Raw genomic sequence first — 12,668 nt, 5'->3', positions numbered from 1 at the left:
GTTTGAATTCTTTCAGAAGTCTCTCAGTCAGAACATGCTATATCATGTTTAGGTGGAAGCTAGCGAGCTAACTTCCTGCTAACTTCTAACTCCGTTAAATGTAATAAATCCTGTTTTCATGGATGCCTGGATGTTAAACTTAATTGTTACACCTGGTAAAGCAGCAACGCTGATCATTTTATTGAAGATGAAAGAATTTAGATAGTTTTTAACTCTCAGTGATGTCGCAGTGTTCGTTTGACTTTGCGATATGAAGTAACGGAGTTTTAGACCCAGATTACTCCGCGAGGCTCCTGACTACAGCAGCCGTAATGCTCCAAGCCATCAAGCGGCGCGGCTTCTGAGCTTACCAAAGTCATACTAAAGCATTTTTTGACTGATTTATATATATGTACCACATAAAATCAGTTCAAAGTAAATAAGCACAACAAGAATTCATACATAATGCACACCGGATTATAAGGCACACTGTTAATTTTTGAGAAAAATTCAAGGATTTTAAGTGCGCCTTATAGTGTGGAAAATACAATATATGTTTGTATATCCTGGTAAAAAGTCTCCAAGATCCATCACGGTCTTCATATACATATACTGGTGCCTGCTGGCCATATACTTATATGCAAAAAGGGTCTTTGTATATATTTTTGTAGTTTAATTGTTTTACTTATGTCATCTGCTTCTGGTTCTAATAATATTGCCTAAATGTAGCATGTATACTGTAAAAAATACTCGTCCTAGCACAGAACCCTGTGGAACTCCATGACAACCTTTTACATATGAAGAAGACTCCCTGTTTACATGAACACAATGTAATGTGTAAGATACGATTCAAACCACTGCAGTACAGAGTGCCTGCCCTGTTTATCTAACAGGATAAACACAAAGGTGAGTCCATCACCAGAGGCCATAAGAAGATGGTTTGTAACTTAGCGCTACACTGCGATGCACTCTAAATCCTCAATGAAAATCTTCAAATAAACCGTGCTTCTACATGTGCTCAGCTACTGTTGAGGTTAAAAATCGTCCCATAATTAGGTAAGACGGCTGCTACAGTCTTTTAATAATAAAGATAAAATGATGTATGTAAATTTTAGGATTAATTAATAGCAAAACAACTTTGAGCAGTCTTTAAGGAATGGGGCTTTAGAAAAGTGAAAGATTATAAATATCAGCAGTTATTAAAGCTCCTGTAGGATGTGGATGGTTGTGAATAATTTTTTTCTCTAATTAAAAATGTTTTTATTTCTAAAGAAACGAGTGAAGTCATTGCAAGTTGAAGGAATTCTTCTGACTCTTTGTGGCTGCAGGGCTGAAGAGAAACCTGCGGTTGTTCCTGTTTTCGTTGATCAGGGTTACAGTGAGTGAACGCTAAGATGTCCTCGTTTTACAGAGTGCTTCTGCTTTACAGAAAAAGACACGGGCAAAAACCGAGAAAATGTTGATGACTGCAGCAGGATTACTTGACAAACTTAATGTAGATCACATCGTGGTGGTGATCATGTAGCTCCAGAAAGTTCATCCTGTATCACTCTGAGTGGGAGAAACGTTTTGTCACTCAGTAGAGACTTTTTCAGTCTCACGGCTCGCCCATATGGAAAAGATATTTATAAATCTTATAATGTTTGTATCTGTCTTGTGTGAAACTTGTATGAAAAGCACACAAGAGTGAAAACAGATATAAGATCCCTTGAAAAATTATATAAATGAATCTTGTATGTTTTGGATACTTACTAAAACAATATATGAAAGTAATGAGAAAGTGGCCACTTTCATGAGTAAATCATAGAAGTTTTTACTATTTCTTTTCCATATGGGCGCTGTTAGTCACTGGTGATAGTTTTGGTCATTAAGCAAACATACAGGGAAACCTGCAGTCAGTCATCTGATCGAATGATGAAATATTTCTGCACTGAAACAACATGTCCAGACGAACTGAATCAACCTTCTGGGATTAATGTGGATCAGAAAGATTTGGATATTGCTGTGAAATAAGGGCTGCAGACAGAGGCCTGCTCTTCTCCAAATTCCACACCGAGTTGTTTCCACTCCTCTGGATTCATTGTGGAGCTTCAGCAGCAGGGACGTCACATTAGTTCACCCACAGAGACTCTCACGATTGGAAACTGTCCCAACTTTCTGTGTTGTTAAGAAATATTTGTTGTAGAGAAGAAGTCGAGCTGTTGAACGTGTTTCTGAACCTGTCACCTGATTCTGAGCAACAGCAGGATTGTTTGATTTGATTTGGGAAAGTGTGCCGAGGGTTCTGTTTACAGGGTCTGTGCTGGTTGGTACAGGCAGCACCTGCAAAATGCTTCTTTGGCACATTTAATATCAATACTCTGATTCTTATTCATCTGGCTTCTGGTAACATATTAGGCAAATGCTCAAAGAATACATTAACACATATACAAAGTTAATTCAGTGAACATCAACACTGCCTGTTGTTACTCTAACTGCACTTCATGTACAGTTAGGCCCACACGTTTTTGGACTCTAGTTTTACTTTGTACAACAGCACACTGGGTTTGAAATCAAACAAAGATATTTTAACTTTAATTCAAAGGTTTTTTACAAAACGTTGCATTAAAAAAAGGAGAAATTAGGGTCATTTTAAAACATAATCTCACATTTTCAAGGCCTAAAAAGTGGTTGAACGACTGGTGAACAGTTCTTTGACACAATGAGCAGATAAAAGATCTTCAGCTGATTCCAGGTTTTAATCTCGTATTTGGTTTCTTTTCAAAAAGAGGTCCAAACAGACGTTGATGCAACTGAGTGAGACTGAAAATCCAAACTAAACCTGTGAGAGGGACGGAGAAACCTTTAGGAACGACCAAATCAACAATCTGAGTCTTTAAAATGATACATGAGTCGGATCATCAACAGCAAAAACCTGACAGAGCACAGAAGACGACAGAATTATTTCTGTGGTTAACAGAAAACAACTTCAGAACATCTAAATCACTGTTGAGGAGGCAGGTGGTGTAAGAAGACGCTTCCTGAGTGAAAATACGGAGCGTTTACGACAAACATCTGATTACACTCAAAAACACAAACATCCATAAGGGCCGCGAGGGTCACGAGGAAAAAGCAGATTCATTGAATCCATGACCTGATTACAGCTTTATCTGTCAAACATGGTGCAGGAATGTTATGATATGGCCATGCGTGGCTGCCGAAGGTCACAGGTCACCGGTGTTTATCGATGACGTGTTGATAGAGGGCTACGTCTCTGCTCAGCTTCAGCCAAGTGTTGCAAAACTGATTTGCTGTGAAGAAGCACTGTATTGATTATAATGATTGATTATAATCAATAATGACCCAAAGCGCACTGCAAACAGCAAACCAACAGCTTCTCCCGGTAAACAGATGGGACAGTGCAATGGCCAAGTCAGTCACATGACAAAGAAACCATCCAAACGTGTTTGTAAAACTGAGTCACAACTGAAAGTCTGCACTCTGATCACTTCTTCAGGCCCAGAAACCTCTGCGCCTCTCTGCATCTGCTGCGTTTCCACTTCCTCCGGTCTTGCCCGTCTCCATGATTTGTCTTTTGTCTTTTTGTCCTGTAGCGTCTTTTCTCATGTGTTGCTTTGTGTCTGACGTCCTTCATAAAAAGAGAAAAGGAGCTGCTGTGCTGTGGAGTCTGACTGTACAAGTCAGCTAAACATGGTCACTGTTGTTTACCTCCACGCAGTCAGGACCAGATGAAAACCAGCGTGACATGTGACTGTGCTGAAACGTGTCGGTCATCCGAGGATGTGATGTAAAGACTTCATGTATAGACAAACTGGTTTCATTCCTGTCAGCAAAGCCAAAGGGAAGTTTGTTGGAAACAAGAGAAGCATCAGCTGACTCCATACGCTCCATTACATACATGCAGTGCACTTCCTTAATCCACTAAATATTCACCGACTGTTCTGGTCAAAATCAGACGATAAATCTCGTTTTAAGGGGTTTTCAAAACAGAAGATAAAGACATGATGTCCACATAACATGGATGTAGAGGCCTAATCTGTGCCTTCTGCTTACAGACGTGCTCAATCGACACAGCGACGCATCGCTAACTAAGAACCTCTGACCGTCTTTCATGTTTGCATGAACAAAAAGCTCAAATCAAGATTATCATCAGGAAGTAAATCTGAAAGAAAACACTGGAAACAAACTACAAAAATGCAAAACGTCAGTGACTCTGATGATCCCAATCCAGAAACATGAAGGTGGTCCAAACGGGCCTGTGTGACACACCGATGCATCGCTAATTCTTTCACAGACCGAGTAAATAAAGCCCAAATGAACAAATCTGGGAACAGTTAGCTTCTTCAAGATTTTTGCTTCACGTGAACAAAATAAAACATTTTAAGATGAGCAGTGAAAATAAAGTCTGTGTGAACTGTTTAACAGAAACCTGTTTTTGTGATGTGGAAGAAACTACGTTAAAAATCATCATAATTCTGTAACACGTTCTTATTGGCACAAATATGAAACAATGTAAACACAAAGAACAAAACCAAACAAAAAAGAAAATATTTTTAAGAAATATTAATTATGACTGAAATGAAAAAGTGAAGCAACATAAACACGAATAATTAAATAAATAAAAATACATTTTTGTTATGAAAGCAAACATTTACGACTCTTTGCAAACACTCATGTGACCTCTGCTCTTCGTGGCTGATTGTAACGTGCACGCTTCACGTAACGCCGTGGACACACTTTCATCTGACTGCTGCTTTTTCACGTTAATGAGTTGCTCTTTTTTTTTTTACTTTATCAAATTTAATCACCAGTTTTGTTATTTTATTTTTATTTTATTATTTTGCATTATTTTATTTTAATAAATGAGAGCAAATGAATTTCTCTCATTCTAATAGTTTAAAAGTTTGGAATATTTAAATTTGCCTGATTTTTATTTCACATTTCTACATTCGGCTCTTTGCTGCTTTGACTTCACTCTTGTGTGCTGAAATATTTCTGTGAGTACTTCAGTGTTTCTGTGAGTAATGAGGCTGTTTGCACCTCCAGCGATTCCTGGACGACTGCAGACGTTTGAATGACTGTGAACAGAAACAATCACTGACAATCATCAGTGTCACTGAGTGATGGGCCTGTTGTGTTGATCACTGGCCGTGTGTTAACCTTTGTTTCGGGGTCGGCAGACGCGCGCAGCAGCTGATAACCCGGCGGAGTGTTTGAGCTGATTAAACATCCTAATCAGAGGAATGTGTCGCCTCGATGACAGAAACATTTACAGTTCACAAAGTTCACCCGTACGTCTTCATCCGCAGCATTAAAATATTACACAATGATAAAACCATCATGAGCCAGTAATAAAATGATTCTGCATAATGAGTTTTTTTAGTTTTAGGAACTAAACATAGTTTCATTTTTGCACATTACAAAAACACTGAGAGGCTCTCGTGCTCAGAGCGGCACATCCAAATTCCACACTCTTTTAATTCTGATCTTATTTCTCATTGGTCCTCGCTGCCTTAATCTTTCTCACGTTGCAGTTAGTTCAAAGTGTAAAAGCTGTTTCACTTCCATGCATTGACTTTGCTACTGTGCTCATCTGTGTTTATGAGAAAATATGTAGAAATCTAAATTTGCTTCATCCAAACCGGCCAAATTTGGGAAACATCTTTGATGGTTCATGGTTTTGTAAGAGGGTGACGCATGAATCTGAAATATTCTTGTGACACAGAAACATTTGGAGTTAGCTTCTTTGCTGGTCCGGCCCACATGATGGCTCAGACTGTGCTGTTTGTGACCCATGAAGGAAAATCCATTCATAAGCCAGCACTGTGTGTGCTCCCCTGCAGCATGCTTGATTGATTTAAATCACACTTCTTCGATAAACTTGTTGGAAACAGATGCTGATAAAGTTATCGTGTCTGACAGATTCCTCTGAGAGAAGCTTTGGGTGGATGACCGCACAGAAAACGCTCGGCCAGTCGCTGTCATGTGTGCCACGGCTTGAGCAACACATTCAGTCATATGCCTGCTGTGCTCAGCAGCAGAGACACATGCAAGGAAGGACACAGTGTTTTTTTAGACTGCTGTACAGTAAAGAACGATGCTGCGCTAATTTAACCGCTTCCTATATGTGACCACACAGATGCATGACAGACAGAGGGGCAGATGTGGATGAATCACTGCTGATGTGTCTGCTGCTGGCACTCTATACTCTGTGTTTGATGTGCATTGCTGGTATTTAACTGTGTGGTTTAGACTCAGTGTGCTGAAACCAGTTTGGGGAAATGCAGTTCAGAAGCATCCCGCTGCAGTAATGTAGGTAACATGAAACTAAAGCCGTATCGCAGCATAAGGATGAAACCAGCAGGAGAAATGAAACCTGGCTCTGCTCAAAGCCAGCAAAACACTCCGACCAGCGTTCACCCGTTTACTGGGTTCAAAGTAAAGAAAGAGAAACAACTGTTATCAAACTACATGCAACTTCTGCTTTGGCGTCACTTTTCAGGCCCAAACATCCATCTTCGTGTTGATGGGCTGCACGAAAGATCTCGGAGGTCCTAAATTATAAAGTTGTTGTTTCTGTAGCAGCTCGTCCATGGCAGCGTTTTTTGCCACGTCAAGTGAGGAAGGATTCTGGACATGGGAAAATAAATTGAACTCATCTGAGCTACAGCCAGTAAGAGTCCAGGTATTAAGATGAGCACACGTGCAGAAATCACACCACAGACACACCAGCAAAACCTCCAGAATCCAGAGCGAACTTGATGTTTGTGCAGCAGTTTTGTACTGCTGTTGCATTATCATGTGAAGAAGCTGCTTTTAGTTGCTCCCTTATTCACACGGACCTGCCACAGTGGGCACATATGTAAACATATGTAAACATATGTAAACGTCCACACATTGTGTTTTAAAGTTGTAACATCACAGTTTACGTGCATTTTAAATCTGAACCTGCAGAGTAATAAAAACCTAAATGTCATGATGTAATTCCTGAGGTCAGACTATCACAGCTCTGCCTGTTCAGAGTCCTTCAGTCTTATCAATCACATGAACACTGATTGACTCAGGGTCAGTGTTCATGTATATTCATGTGGCCCGTCTCTGCTGCTCTGTATGTTAATGCGGTCGTTGTCAGGCTGTTACAGTCTAACACCTGAAGGATCACAAAGTATACTTTGGAAACGATGGCAGAGTGCACCGTCTTCATTTTACAGAGTAAATGATATGATCATATATCATCTACGCTTCTCCATCTATCATCATCAGCTCTTATTTTTATTAAATAATAACCTAAAAAGGGATTAATTTAACCTGTTTTTACTTCAGCAAAATTATTGGAGTGAACCTTAAATTTGGTGCTGGCGGGGTGCACTGAAGGAAAATACTAAAACATACACAAACACTGTCTACAACTAAAGATTCACCACTTCCCCCCTTACAAATCTCCTTTATGACCCAGTAACAAACATTCAGCTGTTAGTGTTTACCCTCCATCTCAGGCTGCTGTTGTTGTGCAACTTTTAAACTCACTGAGAGGCCTTCTGTGGGTGTTTGTTGTCCATACCTATTTTTGCAGTCGCAGTTTCACACAAAGAAAACGACATGTCTGCAGATGAATCTGGAAGCCTTTCTCTAATTTCCTCCTCTGGTTAAACAACAAATGCAGCAGAAAACCTGCAGGCCTGGTTCTCTGTGGGGGTTTCACTTCAGTCTATCCACACTTTCAGTAACAGTATATTTATTTACCAGTTTAACTTTTTTAAAAAGTCCCCCACACACCACAGAAATATAAAAGTACAAAAGCAGACGTGTTTTCAGTAACACACAGAATAAATCGTTATTACTAATCATTGTTACCAATAGTTTGCTGGGTGTACTTTTGAGTGTTTTCCTGAATACTTCTGTCTTGTAATCAGCGGTATTGAGCAGCATTGGGATGAATCAGAGGCTCTGCGACTGAAAACACGTTCAAACAAGAACACGCTGATTAAATCGATTCTTTTTAAAATCGCGCTTATCTAAAAAACTATCGACAACAACAACAGCTACCCGCAGGCTGGTGAGGGGACAATCACGTGCTGCCATGATGACATCAGACCCCGTGTGGGCGGAGCCTGGGAGCAAACAAGAGCGGACCAATCACAGGGCAGCCTCGGAGCAGCTGGGTGTCCGTCCAGCCTTTATAAAGTTTAGCGCAGCGTTACTGCAGCAGGTTATTTTTCTTCACTTTCAGCGTCGAGAGTTTTTAGAGTAAGTGAAGTTTTTAATCTCGTTTTCAGGTCTGACGGTTACGTTTTGGAAACAGGAAGTTTGATCAGAATTATTTGTGGGATATTTCTTTCGCCTTTTAAACCTAGCATAAACATCGTGCCAGCCAGTGTCCGTTTTAAAAATCTGTAATTTAGCACGTTTTTAATGTAATGTTTTTTTTAGCGATGATAATCAACATTTTGCTCTTGTTTCCATCACACCCATCGCTTTGTATTTCGTTCGGCTGTGTGTGCTGTGATCTGCGGTTTGTGCTTCGGTGGCAGCCATCGTTGCTTTTTCGCCTCTTCGCGTTAAATAGATTAAGAAAAGCCGGGACCCCGTCGATCAGGTGGTGTTTCTGGCCGGATGCTGGTCAAGTTTTGGTTTTCTTTTCGGTTTCCTGGTAGTAGTTTCGGTGACGGCCCGGTTTCTTGGCTCTGCGCCGGGACAGCCGATCCCGTGACTCTGCACAAACACAAACAGGCCCTGCTCATTGTCGGGGTCTGGCCTCGTTTCCGTTCGGGAATGTGCAGGAAAATGGCGATGAGGAAATCGGCAGCATCGATTTTCTTGGATACACTTTGATGATTATTATTCTTTTATTCCCGGGATCCAGCGGGCTCCTTTTGTGTGTTTGGCCTAACTGTTGCCCCACATTTGGCCCGGGGGGAGGAAGGATATGACTGCGCTGCCGGGAATGTGTTTTACTACTTAGTCATTGTGATAAATAAGAAAAAGACTTGTTGAGTAACCGTGTTTCTGCGAAGACCTCCAGGACTGAGTTCTTCAGAATCGCGCCTCTGAAATCTGATCCTGACGCTGTTTTCTTGTTTTGCAGTAGGAGCCATGATGAAGCTGCTGCTGGCTGCACTGGCCGTTGGCCTGAGCTCGGTCCTCTCAGCCCCCCATCTGGACCCACAGCTGGATGAGCACTGGAACCTGTGGAAGAGCTGGCATGCTAAAAAATACCACGAGGTGATGCATTGTTGTTCTTTCTGTAAAACCTGGTGCTCTTCTGTCCAGCGGAGGAGGCCTGACTGAGTTTTGTCTCTGCAGAAGGAGGAGGGCTGGAGGAGGATGGTGTGGGAGAAAAACTTGAAGACGGTCGAGCTGCACAACCTGGAGCACTCCATGGGCAAACACACCTACCGCCTGGGCATGAACCACTTTGGAGACATGGTGAGCCAGCGGTTTGCGCACACACACACACACACACACACACACACACACACACACACACACACACACACTCTTGTATGGTGAAACTTATCAAGGCTCTTTTAAACCTTTGGAAAGATGAATGAGGAAGATATCACTGGAAAACATGGCTCATGCAAAAATAAAGGTGATCTAGAAGTTTGAAGGTGTAAAGTGCAGCATGATGTCGCTTTATTTACATTCCTGACGTTGTTCCCACAGACCAACGAGGAGTTCAGGCAGCTCATGAACGGCTACAAGCATGAAGCACAGAGAAAGGTGAAGGGGTCCCTGTTCTTGGAGCCCAACTTCCTGGAGGCCCCTCGTTCTCTGGACTGGAGGGATAAGGGCTACGTGACTCCCGTTAAGGACCAGGTAACAGCTGTTTTGTTGGTTTTTTTTCACCCTGGTTGCTCGAGGCCCTGTGGCAGCACATGCGTAATTAAGGTGGAGCTTCCTTGGTTTTTACAGACTGTAGACTAGATCAGGCTGCAAGTAGGAGGCAGACGGAGGCTTTTTCAGGTGACACCTCGTGTGGTTGTAACAAACCAGACTGGTGCACATCAGGTGTGCTGTGGCTGTCTGATAAATGCCTTTAGGTGATTTTTTTTTTTTTTTTTGAGTCATCCTGCACAACCTGCAGGTTTCATGACCACAGTGTGGTCCGTTTTCCTTCAGTAAAATTCCACAATGCAAATCTTCAGGATTTGCATTGCTGGAGATGCAGACGCACTTCTTTACATCAGCTGTTTACATTAAGCCTGATGTCATGTGCATTGTTCCAAATGTGTTGAAGGGCATTGCTGTAAATGTTTTGCAAGAAGATAATAAATACCCTGCAAGCAGTCAGCTTATCTATTTACTGCACTCACACCAATGCCCCTCCTCCCTCCTTCCATGAGTGCACAGCCTGTTCTCTCCGCCCCTCGACATACATTTTTCACTCGGTGCTGTCAAACAGGTGGAGCCAGCTCACTGTAAACAGGCCAAGGTGCAGCAGGCGGGTGTATACGTTTCTTTTCTGTCGTTCGATTAGTCCCCTCTGCCTTTGCTCTTAAGTTTATGCAGAAGTTTACAGCCACAAAACTCTCACATTGTGTGCTTTCATTTCTTCACCATCATCGTGTCCTGTCTGCTCTCCTCAGGGTCAGTGTGGCTCCTGCTGGGCTTTCAGTGCCACCGGAGCTCTGGAGGGTCAGCAGTTCAAGAAGAGCGGCAAGATGGTGTCGCTGAGCGAGCAGAACTTGGTGGAATGCTCCAAATTCGAGGGTAACGAGGGCTGCAACGGAGGTCTGATGGACCAGGCCTTCAAGTACGTCATGGACAACCAGGGCCTGGACTCTGAGGAGTCCTACCCTTACCTGGGAACCGTACGTATCTCTCACGTGTCCTCAGCACAAATGAAAAGAAGTAATTTGTCTTTTACTGACCTGTCAGCAGTTTACTTATCAGTTGTCGGCATAATTGAGTCACTGATTTAATTCATCTATTAGTTTTTTAAAGAAAAGAGCTAACCACAGAACACTGATTCAGCGCTCAGTGTTATCCTCACTCACCACCACCTTCCCTCTTACAGGATGACCAGAAGTGCCATTACGACCCCCAGTACAACTCTGTCAATGACACCGGGTTCACAGACATTAAGAGCGGCAGTGAGCATGCTCTGATGAAGGCCGTTGCTGCTGTTGGACCCATTTCAGTCGCCATTGATGCTGGCCACGCGTCTTTCCAGTTTTACCAGTCAGGTCGGTGTTTGCCAGTTATAAAACACATTTTAACTTAAAGCTTATAAAATGCACGGACAGGAGAGGAGTAGTTGACTTGACGAGATCTTCCTGCGTCAGGTTTCATGCTCAAACTGAGCTGCAGGTTTGACTCGTGGCTTTAAATTTCAGGAATCTACTATGAGCCAGATTGCAGCAGCGAGGACCTGGACCACGGCGTGCTGTTGGTGGGCTACGGCTTTGAGGGAGAAGATGTGGACGGCAAGAAGTACTGGATCGTCAAGAACAGGTCAGTCAGGCTTTCACAGCTGCAGTGTGCTCGGCCTTCAAGTGTGTAAAATCCACTCAACAAGAGTAGTTTCACTTCTTCCTTTCAATGCTGATGAATTTCACTTCCAGTTGGTGTTAAAGCTCCTAAATGTCACAGACTTCTCAGCCTGATGCAAAACGCTCTGCTGACATGAGTCGTTCTAATGTAAATAGGACTGTTTCAGGCCCTTTGTATCGTCGTCTCTGCATCACAAAGGAACCAAAACCAGTCACCTCCTGACTTTTGTTTTCTTATCTCTCTGCAGCTGGAGTGAGAAGTGGGGAAACAAAGGCTACGTCTACATGGCCAAAGACCGACAGAACCACTGTGGTATTGCGACCGCAGCCAGCTACCCTCTGGTGTGAGGCCAGCTCCACCTCGTAGCACCGTAGTGGTTTTATTCTAATACTCTGGACAGGAGGGACGACGCTGCAGTCGACGTGAGACACGCAGGAGATTCTGAGGTCTCACCACCAATAACACTGATTTTAGGGAAATTGCCCTTTTTTGTTTTCTGCTACTTCATGTTGTCAGGAAAAAATTAGCTCATTGTTTTATTCTCTGTAAATATGTACTAGGCAAGTGATCGTTACCACTTGCTATGGTCATTGTAAATGATTTCTTTTCTACTTTTACTGTGATCAATTAAAGTTTTAAAACACTAGTCTGGACTCAGGACTGTTTTTAAAGACGTGTTTCACCCCGAGCGCTTTCCTCATCTGATTATAATCAAACTGACGTCAACGTTAAACTCTGTCCCTGCAGAAGTCACAGTATTGCTCTAGAAAGCTAATGAAGTTAGCTAATGTTAGCGATGCAACAAAGCTCTGTGCTTCTGCTGGTTTTAAAATGTAAAGCAATGAGGCTAACGAGCTCACAGTATGTGGGATCTCGTGGATTTCTGATCAACAAAGGTGCCAAGTGAGAAGGAAACATGACCCAGTAAATACTGCTTCCATAATGCTTTTCTCATAAATCTGAGCACTTACAGTATCTCATCCAAAGACGCCTCTAACATACGAGCAGGGGGAGCCAGCGATCAAACCAACAGCCTTGTGGTCAATAGATGAGGCTCTTTACTTTAAACCACCAAATATTTCAAGTATAAAAAGCACCTAAAAACTACACTTCATGACTGATGATCATTATTGACTTCTACTGGTTGATTACCAGATGTTAACAAGGATGAAACCTCAGTTAACATTAATGCT

General features: G+C 42.3%; 1 protein-coding gene across 2 annotated transcripts; it reads left to right on the top strand.

Moving 5' to 3' along the window:
• The first annotated feature begins 8,072 nt into the window (after positions 1-8,072).
• On the top strand, positions 8,073-12,121 carry ctsla (cathepsin La). 2 transcript variants are annotated; one of them, XM_026186118.2, is made up of 8 exons: positions 8,073-8,226; positions 9,065-9,201; positions 9,283-9,405; positions 9,646-9,798; positions 10,569-10,793; positions 11,000-11,168; positions 11,319-11,436; positions 11,723-12,121. In XM_026186118.2, exons 2-8 carry the CDS (start codon positions 9,073-9,075, stop codon positions 11,820-11,822), a joined length of 1,017 nt encoding a protein of 338 aa, XP_026041903.1. In that variant the 5' UTR covers positions 8,073-8,226; positions 9,065-9,072; the 3' UTR covers positions 11,823-12,121. The 2 variants fall into 2 exon arrangements, with proteins under 2 accessions (XP_026041903.1, XP_080165062.1); XM_080308936.1 differs by lacking the exon at positions 8,073-8,226 and adding an exon at positions 8,413-8,575.
• The last annotated feature ends 547 nt before the right edge of the window (positions 12,122-12,668 follow it).

Source organism: Astatotilapia calliptera, chromosome 12 (assembly GCF_964374335.1).
Source record: "Astatotilapia calliptera chromosome 12, fAstCal68.1, whole genome shotgun sequence".
NCBI lineage: Eukaryota > Metazoa > Chordata > Actinopteri > Cichliformes > Cichlidae > Astatotilapia > Astatotilapia calliptera.
The sequence above is the reverse complement of the archived record's forward strand: the minus strand, read 5'-3'. Positions and strand labels throughout refer to the sequence as shown.

Bases quoted from the DNA above. Each gene is read 5' to 3' on its own strand.
- ctsla (XM_026186118.2), top strand. From the start codon at position 9,073: ATGATGAAGCTGCTGCTGGCTGCACTGGCCGTTGGCCTGAGCTCGGTC. The intron at 10,794-10,999 runs GTACGTATCTCT...TCCCTCTTACAG, and splicing joins CCTACCCTTACCTGGGAACC to GATGACCAGAAGTGCCATTA. The intron at 11,169-11,318 runs GTCGGTGTTTGC...TTTAAATTTCAG, and splicing joins TTTCCAGTTTTACCAGTCAG to GAATCTACTATGAGCCAGAT.